Here is a 15000-nt window from a genome sequence, read left to right as displayed (position 1 = left end):
CCAAGAACACCAAACACCTCACCCCCATATATAAATATATACGTGTGTATATACAAAAACACACACACACACACTCACCCCACCCCCATATATATATATGTATATATACACACACACACCCCACTCTCATATAATACATGTGTATACACACACACACTCACCCCACCCTTATATATATATATATATATATGTGTGGACACACACCCCACCCTCATATATATATATGTGTGTACACACACTCACCCCACCCCTATATATGTGTATACACACACACTCTCACCCCCATATATATATGTGTATACACACATGCACACACTCACCCCACCCCCCCATATATGTGCGCACACACACACACACACACACACTATATGTATATACCAGCCCACAAATGCCCTCCCTATGGTGGGGGGGGGGGTGCTGAGAACATCCAATCAACCCACTCCCCGTGTATATACACCATATGTATACACCAGCCCACAAACGCCCTCCCTGTGGGGGGTCTGAGAATATCTAATCACCCCAACTGCCATGTATATACACGATATGTATACACCAACCCATAAATATCCTCTCTATGGTGGGGGCTAAGAACACCACCCTACCCTCTCCCTATATATATATATATATATATACATATACATATACATATACATATATACATATATATATACACATACACACTGTACATATACACCAGACCACAAAAGCCCTTCCTACGATGGGGGCCGAGAACATAAAATCACCCCACTTTCATACATATACACCAGCCCATAAACATCCTCCCTATGGTGAGCACCAAGAACACCAAATACCCTACCTCCACATACATATATGGGATCTTCCCAACCCAGGTCTCCCGCATTGCAGGCGGATTCTTTACCAGCTGAGCCACCAGGGAAGCCCAAATGTATACAGCAGCCCATAAATACCCTCCCTATGTTGGTTGCCGAGAACAGCACGCACGCAGCACGCACGCACGCACGCAGCACGCACGCACGCACGCAGCACGCACGCACGCAGCACGCACGCACGCAGCACGCACGCAGCACGCACGCAGCACGCACGCACGCACGCACGCAGCACGCACGCACGCAGCACGCACGCACGCAGCACGCACGCACGCAGCACGCACGCACGCAGCACGCACGCACGCAGCACGCACGCACGCACGCTGGGTCCAATAAATTGGCGGCTGGGTCCAATAAAACACACAGACACAGACAGAGACACAGACACACACACACACACCCAGCCACCCCCATATTTATATATATACACCATACGTATACACCAGCCCACAAGTGCCCTCCCGAGGACGGGGACCCAGAACTCCAAATCCTCCTCGCCCCTCACCACATCTATCACAGCTGCTCTTCATCTTAATGCGCTTCCCTTGTGGCTCAGCTGGTAGAGAATCTGCCTACAGTACGGGAGAGCTGGGTTGTATCCCTGGGTGGGGAAGGGCCCCCTGGAGAAGGGAAAGGCCACCCACTCCAGTATTCTGGCTTGGAAAATCCCATGGAAAGAGGAGCCTGGTCAGTTATAAGTGTTCGGGTTACAAAGACTCAGGACTGAGTGACTGACACTTGACTTCACTTTATTAGAGGTTACTTCCTTGGTGGCTTAAGCCGGTAAAGAATCTGCCTGCAGTTTAAAGAGACCTGGGTTCAATTCCTCAGTTTGGGAAGATCCCCTGGAGGAGCGAAAGGCCACCCACTCCAGTATTCTGGCCTGGAGAATCCCATGAACCAGACAGTCCACGGGGTCGCAAAGAGTCGGACAGGACTGAGTGACTTTCACCTTCCCTTCACTTGATCTTCATTCCAGGCTGGCTTCAGGTGAACAGAAATGTCAGCGGAAACAAGAACACGTTCTCTCATCCCACCCCAAGAGCAGGACAGCCCAGCCCCTTCTCCACCTCCCTTTAGTCCTCTGAATGAGAGCATCCAGAGCTCTGTCTTCTCTATAGCCCAGGTTTTCCATCCGGGGTTGCTGGCCCTGCAGGTGGTGTGTTGGAAGAAGGTGTTTTTCTCCCCGCTCCCGGCAGGAAGCCAGCTTCTTACCTGACTCCTGGAGATATCGGTACACCAGGAAGTTCACCTCGTCACTGGTAATGCTCATCTTAGCCTCACCTCGCGGGGATGAGGTCTTTACGAAGCAGCAGCCACCACCCTCTGTCGGAAAAGGCGAGAGGAGAAAGCGGAGAGATGTTTCAGACACTGCCTGCGTGTTCCTCCTCAATCGCGATTCTTTCGGAAAACAATTAACACATGTAATACTCAGGAGGTAACTAATGCCCGATTCCTGCTGTACGTTCCGGTAACATAAAGGCTTTATAATTATCTAAACACATACAGGTGAAAATTTTCCCCTGTATTTTCTGGTGACATAAAGCTTTTATAATTATCTAACACATAAACATACCGGTGAAAAATTTCCCCTGTATTTTCTGCTTATGTAAAGATTTTACAATTAAACATATGAACATACAGGTGAAAAGTATCCCCCAGAACATGAGCTGATGCGTTTCAGAAGGCTGGCATGGACCCATCTATAAACCACATTAACGGAGACAAAATCAGGGGCACCAGAAAATGAGGACAAACACCACGACTTGATTCAATGAAGACCCTGAAGCGGTTGGTACCGAGCTTCAACAGAACCCCGGGACAGAAGGTGGCTGCTTGCACCAGCTGGCCCTTCCGTGGACAGACGAAGATTACCGGGGGTACCCCCATAGTCCTGTCAACACCCTCAGGTGGGGTGACCACATGGCCCCATTCACACCTGTGGTTCTGCAGCACAGATGATTCACAGCAACCTCCCACACATCACAGTTCCATGCTGAACCTGACGGTCACCGAACCGACAGGGTGCACCCACGTGGCCCCAAGACACACATCAGCGAGGAGCTGAGTCATCGACACAGTGACGTGACTTCTATCACGAGGTGGGGAGTCAGCAAGCAGCCCCATGGACACAGACCGAACCAACAGAGTTCGATTCCGCGGCAGACTGGCCGAGACCCCGGCATCTTCAAGGATGGACTGAGTGCTCCCCGGGACCCAGGAGCAGGAAGACCAGCCTGTGTGCCTGGACCGTGGACTCTGAGATGGCAGGAGTCGGCCTGTGTCATCAGCCAAGCAGGATTCTTACAGAGCTCAGAATGCCTCTGCGTGCTAAGTTGCTTCAGTTGTGTCTGACCCTCTGCAACTCCCATGGACTATGTGTAGCCCTGCCAGGCTCCTCCGTCCTTGGGATTCTCCAGGCAAGGATACTGGAGTGGGTTGCCATGCCCTCCTTCAGGAAAATGCTTGTGCTGGCTGCAACGAAGTTAGGGGAACCCCAGGGCGATGGTTCGGACCTCCAACGATTGATTGGCTGGAGGTAAGGGGAATCATGTCCTGAGGGCACCAAGGAGAACAGGGAACGTGGCACTCGGGGTGTCGGGGGGCTTGAGGCTGAGCCAGGAGGCCTGATGCTGATTGCACCTTCATCCCTATGCAGCTGTGGACCGCAGGCCTCAATTTTCCACCTATGCCAACTGTGGATGCTAAAAACCGCTGCCCTCCCCCTCCCCCGGGAAGGCGGTGAGGATGACATGCTTCTGCATACACTTCCAGACCAGGGCCCCGAGCACCGCAGAGACCCAGGAGGGCTCTTAATCCTACTCCGCCCCCCTGCAAGCATCCTCAAAGCAGAGAGGCCACACTCGCCCCCAAGGAACACACCTCCAAAAACAACAACAAAAATGGGTTCTCGATTAGTGGCATTAGTTTATTTTCTTGCCTGACCCAGTTAAGATTCATGCATGTGAGTGCTCTATTGCGCCCGGCTCTTTGTGACCCCTATGGACTGTGGCCCGCCAGGCTCCTCTGTCCATGGGATTTCCCAGGCAAGAATACCAGAGTGGGTTGCCATGCCCTTCTCTAGAGTTTTCACTGGAGGCACCTCCCAATAGGTAGATCTGAGATCTCTGCGGTTCTGACTGGGCAGAAAGGAAATGACCATCTTCACTGTGTCGCAAAAACCACATATTCCCTCACTGTTCTGGTTTCAGAGGAAGAAAAAAAATCAGTGTGAGCTGATGACACGGCTGGAGACTTCCTGCTTACCATGAGTATTCCAACATAAATAACCACTGGGGGGCTGAAATCCATCACGAAGCTGAAGGGGATTATTTACAGCATTTTTCCTTTTTTAACAACTTAATTTCCAGGTGGCAAAAGACTCTTAATAACCAAGGTCACAAAACAGTTTGAAATTCAGTTGCAAGAGAAGTCAGAACCAACAGGACCTGCTGTCCAGCACAGGGAACTCAGCTCAGTCCTCTGTAATAACCTTATGGTTCCCAGGGGGAAGGAAGGGGTAAGGGTTAGTTAGGGAGTTTGGGATGGACATGGACACACTGCTGTGTTTAACATGGAGAACCAAAAAGGACCTGCTGGACAGCACAGGGAACTCGGCTCAATGTCATGTGGCAGCCTGGATGGGAGGGGAGTTTGGGGGAGAAGGGATACATTTAATGCATGGCTGAGTCCCTTTGCATTCCACCAGAAACTACAGCAGTGTTGTTAATCGGCTGCACCCCAATACCAAATACAAAGGGAAAAAAGATATGGTTTTTTTTTTTTTTAAAAGGGAGCAGGAAATGGTGTCTAAGGGTTTGGCTGTATTGCGTGTACAGTATTTAATATGCTCTCATACTCCAGGAAGGGACAGGACCGCTCCCCAAACAATAAAATCTGAACTGCTGTGTGATGATCTTGGAGGATGTAATGACCACAGAGCCACTTGAACGTCGGCTCTGGGAGATGAAGACAGAAAGGGCGAGTGAGTTTCCCTGCCCATGGGCGGGGAGCCTGGTTCGGAAACAGTGACGGCGCACAGTGACTCCAGGGTGGGGAGCGTGGTGTTCAGCGTGATATCATCCGTGGCAGAAGTTTCTCTCTTAGCAAATCGGTACCGTTAGGACGCGGTCTCTTAACATCCTCTCATGCATCCCCTTCCTTCGTTCTCCAGGAATGGAAGAAAAAGCCGGTCTGAGGTCTTGTCTCTGCTACGAGTCTGCTGGCCTGGACGCTGGAAGAATGCATCGCGTAAAGTGATCTACTGGACGAGGCTCAGGGCTATGGGACTTGATTCCATGCGGGGTGAGGGTGCAGAGCCAGAGCTGCTGGAAAATCTGCTGTAAATGACCTCATTGCAGCAAGGCGCTTTCACAGATTCTCTGCCGACTGCAACGCAGTAGGTCTCATCCCCTGGCTTCCCTTCTCCATAACACTGGGGGTGGTTTAGCTATCAGTCGTGTCCAACTCTCTGCAACCCCATGGAATGTAGCCCGCCAGGCTCCTCTGACCATGGGATTCTCCAGGCAAGAATACTGGAGTAGGTTGCCATTTCGTCCTCCAGGGGATCTTCCCGACCCAGGGATCCAACCTGTGTCTGCTGTATTGGCAGGCGGATGCTTTAGCGAGCCACCAGGGAAGTCCATAACATTGCTCTCCTTTCAAATGGAAACTGTGTTTTCCAATGGCCAGTTATGAGACTAGAAGTTTAATGTGTGCATCAACATTTACATATAAATGCTCCTGTACACACTGCTGGAGACGAAGGTGGAGAGGAAGCAAGCCTGTTTCAGCAGGTCGCACACCTGCTCTGCTTGTGCTGACTGAAACGAAGCCGCCACGTAACTGCTGGAAAACGACTGCAAACTTGTTGTTGTTGTTCAAAGACAGTAATGAGTACTGTTCAACAAATGATGGCTCTTACAGTTGGACTTCAGCTATTGCAGAATATATATATATATACAGAATAGACTGGACAAAGAACAAGAAAATGTCAACAGTGGTTTCAGCTTCTTTCCACCCCCCCAGACTTATCTTCATTTTAGTAAGGAGTATTTGCATGCATATTATTCTACAGTAAGAAAGAGAGTCCCCCCCAAGGTAAGATTTTTCACTAATTTTATATTCAAATTTATTTACTTGGGAGCCCAATGGTCCAAAATTATAAACATAATCAAAGAGCTATTCTTTCCTCACCAGAGTTCACATGCCCAGCAGTGGCACGCATGCGTGCCAGCTTGCGTCAGTGTGTCTGACTCTTTGCAACCCTATTACCTCAGCCCGCCAGGCTCCTCTGTCCATGGGATTCGCCAGGCAAGAATGCTAGAGTGCATGGCCCTGTTCTCCTCCAGGGGATCTTCCCAACCCAGGGACTGAAAGCCTCCTGCTTTGGCAGGCGGGTTCTTAACCACTAACGCTACCATCTGAATAAGAGAATGAAGTAACCTAGTAAGACTGTAGTCCTCAAAAGGATTTTCATGACTGGTGATGACGTCCACGATACAGTGCTATGTGGAAAAAAAAAAAAGGAGGCTTCAAATGGAATGCACGTGTGCCTAAGTTTCATTTTGTACACACACACAAGGCCTCCCCCGGTGGCTCAGAGGGTAAGCAATCTGCCTGCAACGCAGGAGACCCAGGTTCGATCCCTGGGTGGGGAAGATCCCCTGGAGAAAGAAATGGCAATCCATTTCCAATTCTTGCCTAGAGAATTCCATGGACAGAGGAGCCTGGCAGACTACAGTCCATGGGGTTGCAAATAGTCAGACACGACTTAGCAATTAAACCACACAAACCACCCCCCCCCCCCACACACACACACACACGTACACATAAAAGATACCCTCTAAAATGTAAACAGTAAAATAAAATACACCGGTCTCTCCAGGCCTGGGATGATGCTGGACTTAAATCTATGTACATGTGGCGTGCCTTTTCAGTATTTTCCTAATTTCCTCCTACGAACGTGAACTGCAGTCACATTCATTAGAATGTAATTAAAATCTGGCAGCGTCTTCAGAAATCAGTATGAGAACAACCCAGCTAAGGAGGGAAGAAATTGGCAGGGTTGAGACAGCAGGGAAAAGGGAGCCTCCTCGGGTTAGAAAAATAATGACGCGCTTCACAGAAATCAAAAAACACCCCCAGGGTGAGGCCTTCAGAAAGGGGCCTTTCTGAGCCTATTTGCCGGCCCGGATTCATTAGTGGCCGGTTGGTGAGCTCCGTTCTGACCCTGTGCACAAAGGCATGAAGCATGGAGATGCGAGAGGACGGGGTGTCCTGGCCCAGACATGCTGCCAAGACCACATGTCCCCTCCCAAGCAGCCATGGGTCCCCATCTAGAACCCTCTGAGCCGCACACCGTGCCCAGCCCACACTCCTCTGCCAGATCGGGAGGCAGGTCCAGAGGGAAACCTTCCTAAAAAGTCCACCCCGATGACAGCAAGCCACTGCTAAGAAAGGTCTGCGTCACAGAGAGACAGACACACACGTAACTCCGACAGCACGGTTTCACTTTACAGCCTTCTGTCCACGCGGTGAAATGCAAGTTCAGGCCCCCAAGCTTTCGCAGCTAAGTGCCTCGGGAGATACGGACAGCTTCAATGTAAAAATGTCCTTTCCCTTCTTTGCTGGAGGACGTGGATCTGCCAGCTAAGGCTTCCGATTAGTCTGTAAATTAATTTACAGACTTTAATTATCTCTGAGACCAAGGGGCTGGAATGAGAGTCTCTGCACTAGGCCCTCTGATAAATCACAGGAATCTACACAGGCTGGTTATGAAAGCTCTCAGACACTGTGATTTTCAGCCACATACGCAAGATTTACCTTGGCCTGGATGATTCCCTTTTCTGTGGTAGGTGGAGTCCTAAGTGAGGTCATCGACTCCTATAATGTGGTCTCCAGAGTTTTGAAAAAAAAAAAAAAAAAACAAAACCCTGTGGCTTTCTCTGTAAATATAAAGGCAGGTGATGCTTTGCCCTCTGGGTCAGCCTGTATCTCAAAAACCTTGGTGCTCAAATAGGGAGACGTTGAGGGCAGGGGGAGGGGTGACAGAGGATGAGTTAGCTGGATGGCATTGCTGAGTCAACGGACATGAGCAAACTCAGGTCAACAGTGAAGGACAGGGAGGCCTGGCATGCTGCAGGCCACAGGGTCGCAAAGAGTCGGACACGGCTGAGTGACCGAACAACGAGAACAGAAATATATTGTGATGCCTCAGCTTTAAACGAGCACGGTGACCCATGGCTCTATTCTTGCCTGGGAAATCCCTCGGACAGAGGAGCCTGGTGGGCTACAGTCCATGCGGTCTCAAAGAGTTGGACACGAGTGGGCACGCATGCACACACACCGACAACAACACACCGCATAAAAGAAAAATACTAAAAGCATCGTGAAGTCGAGCATCGCAAGAGCGTCCTTTGACACTTAAATCAGCAAGCGGAAGGCATTCAGTTTTCTCATCCAGCACTCGGCAGGTGAAATTCCCACAGCCAGAGGACTGCGGCGATCAAACCACAGAAAGAAATACCGACGGGAGCAGGGAGGGGTCGTCGGTCTTGGTACTGTGGACACTCGGGACCACATGGACCTCTGTGATGGGTTCCCCGATGCCCTGGAGGATGTTGAACAACATTCCTGGGTCTCCACCCACTGGGTGTCAGGAGCAACATCTTCCTCAAAGGTCTCCAGACATGATCAAATGTCCCCTGGGGAAGGCTGGTTACACACGTCCAGAGCCACTCTGCTCATGGAAGGGCCTACAGTTCCTAAAGTCCATGAGCAACTGCAGGGTCTTGGCCGAGCAACCACAACTTACTAATAAAGTGTGAGTCCCTTCAATCGTGTCTCACTCTTTGCGACCCCATGGACTGTAGCCCGCCGGGTTCCTCTGTCCATGGGGATTCTCCAGGCAAGGATACTGGAGTGGGGTTGCCATGCCCTCCTCCAAAGGGATCTTCCTGACCCCAGGATCGAACCCGTGTCTCCTACCCTGCAGTCGGATTCTCTCCCATCTGAGCCACCAGGAGAAGCACAATGTGGATGCTGTCTTAAGCCCTCCATGGACCTCTCAGAGCTGCACGTTAGAGGCCCTTCAACTCAGAGCTCATGGTTGGAGGAGAAATGAGACAGGTGTCTTTCTTGAGGTCAAGCCTGGTGCACTGCAGCCCACGGGCAGATTCACATGTTGCCCACCTTCCGTAAGGCTTAGGAGCTATCCACGGAGTCTGCTCCTACATGGTTGCAAGGAAAATCAAAACAGTCCTATTGTGCCACTCCTGAAATTGCGATGACAATGGAATTCCAGTGCCCATCGGCGATTACCGATTATTACCGATGTCACTCAGCCACACTCGTTCATTGGTGTGTATGATCAGTAGCGGTTCTCACAGAGTAAAGGCAGAATAAAGTAACAGAGACCCCGGGGCCCACAAAGCATCAACTATCAACATCTACTCTCTGGCCCTTGATGGAAAACGTCTGCCAACCTCGCTCTCCCGAAGATTCTCCCCTCTCTACATTAGAGCATGCCCGCTTTGTTGCTTTCCGGCCGGAAATCTTCCTGTCTGGGAACCTGAAGGTGATGCCCCCAAGAATGTGGACGGATGCTCCTCGGGGATAACCCACCGGTCTCTCTGCAATGAAGAGCCAAGAAGAAACCACAGCCGTCATCTGCTGTTTGTCCGTTGCTTTCCGAGGAGGGACCTGCTGAAACTAGGCTAAGTCAAATGGGAACAGACCAAGGTCCATCTGGTCAAAGCTATGGTTTTTCCAGTAGTCCTGTATGAATGGGCGAGTTGGACCATAAGAAGGCTGAGGACCAAAGAATCGATGCTTTAGAACTGTGGGGCTGGAGAAGACTCTTGAGAGTCCCTTGGACTGCAAGGAGATCCAACCAGTCCATCCTAAGGGAGATCAGTCCTTGGTGTTCATTGGAAGGACTGATGCTGAAGCTGAAACTCCAATACTTTGGCCACCTGATGTGAAGAGCTGACTCACTGGAAAAGACCCTGATGCTGGGAATGATTGAGGGCAGGAGGAGAAGGGGACGACAGAGGATGAGATGGCTGGATGGTATCACCGACTCGACGGACATGGGTTTGAGTAAACTGTGGGAGATGGTGAAGGACAGGGAAGCCTGGCGTGCTGGAGTCCATGGGGTTGCAAAGAGTCACATAAAACTTGGCGAATGAATAACAACAGGAACAGACATGAGCCCTCACACTCTAACGCACAGCACCCAGCACAGAGAGAAAGGGCTGTGATTTACAGCTGACTCCCAAGCTCACCGTCACGGAGGCACCATGGGCACTGTGGTATGTGAGCAGCAATGCCTTTCCCCAGCATAATCCCAAATGAACATCCGCATATGGAAATTGCACAGGGAATCATCAAAGGCTACACGAAATTCCAGAGTCATCTATGAAGCTAAACACCAACGCCCAACTCACAACAGGAAGTCAACGTGTGTGCTCAATTCAACTCACTCAAAGCTTGTGTGTTCCCTGAATAATGAATTCAGACTCAATCAAGACACTGGTGAGCAACAGACATTCTCTCTCCCCTCTGCCCTCTGACATTTAAACTATGACTCAATTTCGTTTTATTTATTTATTTTTTTCAATTGTGTTTTAAAAATACTGACTGATGGCACAGCCACTTTGGAAAGGTTGGGATGATTCTTCCAAACGTTAAACAGAGTTACCATATGACCAAGCAATTCTCCTCTCAGGTATATACCCAAGAGAAAATGAAGGTACATATCCAGATAAAATTTACACACGAATGTTCATGGCAGCGCTATTCTCAACAACTCAAGAAAACTACACACGACTCCAATGTCCATCAGCTGATGAATGGATAAATAGAATACGGTGGTACATCCATACAGATGGAATGTTCTTTGCCCATTAAAAGGCTCATGCTACAACCTGAACATGCGGTGTCACAGACTCAATTAACCTTTTCTAATTTTTCATTTTTAAAAAAACCAAACTACCCCTTCCAGATAATTAAGAAAAATATTGAAATTCTAATACAGCTGGCCCTTGAACAAAATGCAGTTTGGGGTGAAAATCCCACACAGCTGAAAATCCACTTATAACTACAGTGGGCCCTCATATCCATGGTTCCTCATCTGTGGATTCACTCACGGACTCTGGACAGCAGTTAGTTACTGGGGAAGAAAAAAAAAACCCACGTATAAGTGGACCGGTGCAGTTCAAACCAGTGCAGATGACCCCAGTCAAGGGCCAGCGGTACGTATTTACCTTGCTACATGTTTGGTCTTAAACAAAAATACCACATAAGGTTGTTCCTGTGGTTACATCTGGGCCTATCATTTTACTTCTGACTGGTTCTTTTTAAAGCAGTACAGCAAAAAAATCTTCTGCAGATTTCTACCTTTTATGTTTTTAAAATAACAAAACTCTTATCAGCATTTTTTCCCCATGAAAACAATTAACCAGAAAACACACACAAAAAAGGATAAAATCAAACACTAAAATTCCATCTTCCAAAATATTAACAGCGCTTCTTCCTGATAGAGGCTGGAGAAGGGAACCATCAGCTTTAGGTTGAGACGTGGGCTTCAACTCTGGTTTTTCATTTTTGGGGGGGTCACAAGGCTTTCGGGATCATAGTTCCCTGACCAGGGATGGAACCTGTGCCTCCTGTAATGGAAAGTGCAGATTCCTAACCACTGGAACCACCAAGGAACTTCCTGGGCTTCCATTCTTGAAGTCTGTGCATCTGTGATTGTTTGGATTGCTCCTCTGGGTACTCCTTGTCATCTCACTAGAACTACTGATAGTGAGCTGCATGTTTTCCTAATAACTTTCAAGGTTAAGTAGGAAATCAATTTGCAGATAGACACAAATCATATTAAGAAACTAACAAAGCAAAGAATTAAGATACAGGAGCCAAATAAGATACAGACTCATGCCCTCAATTATAATCCATTTTGCTGCTTAATTTTAATTCATAATGCTGATGAGAGGCATTGATTTTAGAAGGTGTCATCTGCTCCTGGTAAGACCCAGAAAAGTTTAAAATAGCTGGTTCCGTATTCAGCTTCATCTTCAGTTCAGTACAGTCGTATCCAACTCTTTGCGACCCCACAGACTACAGCACGCCAGGCTTCTCTGTCCATCACCAACTCCCAGAGCTTGCTCAAAGTCATGTCCATCGAATCGGTGAGGCCATCCAACCATCTCATCCTCTGTTGTCCCCTTCTCCTCCCGCCTTCAATCTTTCCCAGCATCAGGGTCTTTCCCAATAAGTCAGTTCTTTGAATCAGGTGGCCAAAGTACTGGACTTTCAGTTTTCAAATCAGGTGGCCAAAGTATTGGACTTTCAGCTTCAGCATCAGTCCTTGCAATGAATATGCAGGACTGATTTCCTTTAGAATGGACTGGTTTGATCTCCTTGTAGTCCAAGGGACTCTCAAAAGTCTTCTCCAACACCACAGTTCCAAAGCATCCATTCTTTGATGCTCAGCTTTCTTTATGGTTCAACTCTCACATCCATACATGATTACTGGACACACCATAGCTTTGACTAGACAGACCTTTGTTGGCAAAGTAATGTCCCTGCTTTTTAATATGCTGTCTAGGTTGGTCATAGCTTTTCTTCCAAGGAGCAAGCATCTTTAATTTCATGGCTGCAGTCACCATCTGCAGTGATTTTGGAGCCCAAGAAAATAAAGTTTCTCACTGTTTCCACTGTTTCCCCATCTATTTGCTATGAAGTGATGGGACCGGATGCTGTGACCTTCATTTTCTGAATGTTGAGTTTTAAGCCGACTTTTTCACTCTCCTCTTTCACTTTCATCAAGAGGCTCTTTAGTTCTCCACTTTCTGCCATAAGGGTGGTGTCATCTGAATATCTAAGGTTATTGACATTTCTCCTGGCAATCTTGATTCCAGCTTGTGCTTCATCCAGCAGGGCATTTCACATGATGTACTCTGCATATAAGCTAAATAGGCAGGGTGACAATATACAGCCTTGAGGTACTCCTTTCCCAGTTTGGAACCAGTCTGCTGTTCCATGTCCGGTTTTAACTGTCCGTGTCTTGACCTGCATACAGATTTCTCAGGAGGCAGGTATGGTCTGGTATTCCCATCTCTTTAAGAATTTCCCCAAATTCTTACAAGGCAAAAAAGCCCAATTCATCTTAAAGAATCAAGTTAGTAGCACATCATTATTTAATAATGCTTCATCTATTACCTTCATGGAGAAGGAAATGGCAAGTACTCCAGTATTCGTGCCTGGAGAATCCCATGGACAGAGGAGCCTGGTGGGCTACAGTCCATGGGGTAGCAAAGAGTCAGACATAATTTAGCGATTAAACAACAATTACCTTGAACTTCAGCAAGACGACCTCAGACACATATCATTTTAAAACAGAAGGTGTTCAGTTTTGGCAAAATGCAGCTGTGTTTGAAACGAATTTCAGGTAGAGAACAAAGATCAAATGCAGGGGTGTACCTTTAGGGCGACTTCATGTGTAGACCTCTGAACCAGTGGGCTCCCCAGCACCCGATCATAGGACCCGCCAAGTGTCTGCTGGGACCTGCCTGGCGAGAAACAACGAGACTGAAAAACAGGAAGACAACAAAGCCAAAATAAACCTGAATATCCTTTGGGAATTGTTCACCTTTGATCTCTCCTATTCTTCTTTTCCGTTGTGATCTCAAACACGTGTTACTGTTTCATACCCTCTGTCTTCAACTTTTACACAAACTATGCACTTTTATTTGCAGTGTAAAAAAGGAAGTAATTAAAACCAGCCATCAGCATTATGGTACATGCAGAGATTTATAAGGAAAACCTCTCAAAGTAAGTAACATTGGTTTTAGGGCAGACAAGGGTTCTGCTATCATTCAATGATAATGAACGCCCACTTGAAACATGTTTGTTTTAGGGAGTGTATCATATACAATCAATCAATTAAACTGTACACATCCTGAAGAGAAGAAAGATGCCTCACAGAAAGTTTATAAAGAGTGCCTGGGCCAACGTTACAATAATCATGGCACGCATGTCTGTGTGCAGATATTTGCTCATTTCTGTGACACGGAAACATTAGAATCTCTCTCCCCCTCTTCTTTCGGCTTCCTAAAATAAAGCAAGGAAGCACTGACTGCTAGGTCTCAAGTTTTCCTCTATTATTCTCCTACATTTCCGTTTCAGAGCGGTTCTGTATTTGCACAGATTTGTAAAGAAGCCAGGGGTGTATCTCACAAGATAATCCTTCATATCACAAGCTTGCTTTTTTCAGTCAATATTAATACAAAGCAGTCAACCAGCCTCTATTTCAGGATATGTACCTCCTTCCTTACAAAATGTCTTTGGCTGGGGGTGAGTCCAGCCTCCTACAGGGTTTAAATTATCCACATGCTCAAAAACTAAGGAAATTCCATGACTACCGCTTTCTGTAAATTCTTGTTCAATAGTCTTAAGTGATATAAAAAGGTGCCAGGTTTAATGTAATTCAAATTCAGAAGCACGGCTATGAATGAAGCTGTTTCTTATTAGTGAATTAATCAGAACCTCTTGAAACGTTTTTAAGGAAAGTCAAGGAAATTATTCCCACTGAGATATGTTTATAGTTACACTGTTCAAAGAAAGGAGATTAAAAAGATTCTATAAGCAGGTTCATAGGCTGTTAAGTTTCATTACAGTGCATTTTTAAAACATCATAAGGATCTGTAAGATGTAAGTAATAACCAGAACAACTGAAAAAAAATCTACCACCGAAGGAAAATAAGATTTAAACGAAACTCTACAGTTGTTTGAACAGGCATTTAAGGGCATCAGACTGAAGCAGGGACAAGGGAATATGGACTTTTCTTATAAAATAAAAATGCATTTCATTATGAAATAAGTTCTGTAGTAGAGATGAAATAGGACAATACTCCTGAGACTAACCTGATGCAGAAAGCAACTGACTGTTTTCAGGACTGTGTTGCAAACCCAAAATAGCCTTCTGATGAGACTGCTAAATACGATAAACTATCAAAGTATGAGCAGATGTCACCACAATAAGCCCCAAATTGCTTGAAAATTGAAACATTAAGATCCACAATAATTCAATTAGGCAATTAATATATAAACAGCTCTTATTACAAGCTGTTCAGAAAAAAGAAAAAAA

General features: G+C 47.2%; 1 protein-coding gene across 22 annotated transcripts in view; it reads right to left on the bottom strand.

The window, feature by feature from the left end:
- Positions 1-15000, bottom strand: part of LOC101119116 (transducin beta like 1 X-linked) — a 247841-nt gene that overhangs the window by 59961 nt on the left and 172880 nt on the right. For 11 of the 22 annotated variants that reach the window (XM_060408649.1, XM_060408658.1, XM_060408648.1 and 8 more), the window contains 2 exons: positions 13335-13423; positions 2064-2174 (listed from right to left, as the gene is read on the bottom strand). In XM_060408649.1, the coding sequence (XP_060264632.1) occupies positions 2064-2121 (58 nt within the window). In that variant the 5' untranslated portion in view covers positions 2122-2174; positions 13335-13423. Of the gene's footprint in view, positions 1-2063; positions 2175-13334; positions 13443-15000 lie in introns of all 22 variants that reach the window. The other 11 variants (XM_060408662.1, XM_060408661.1, XM_060408654.1 and 8 more) reach the window with 5 other exon arrangements.

This window comes from Ovis aries, chromosome Y (genome assembly GCF_016772045.2).
Source record: "Ovis aries strain OAR_USU_Benz2616 breed Rambouillet chromosome Y, ARS-UI_Ramb_v3.0, whole genome shotgun sequence".
Classification (NCBI taxonomy): domain Eukaryota; kingdom Metazoa; phylum Chordata; class Mammalia; order Artiodactyla; family Bovidae; genus Ovis; species Ovis aries.
Note: the sequence above shows the minus strand (reverse complement) of the source record. Positions and strands in the feature narration are given on the sequence as shown.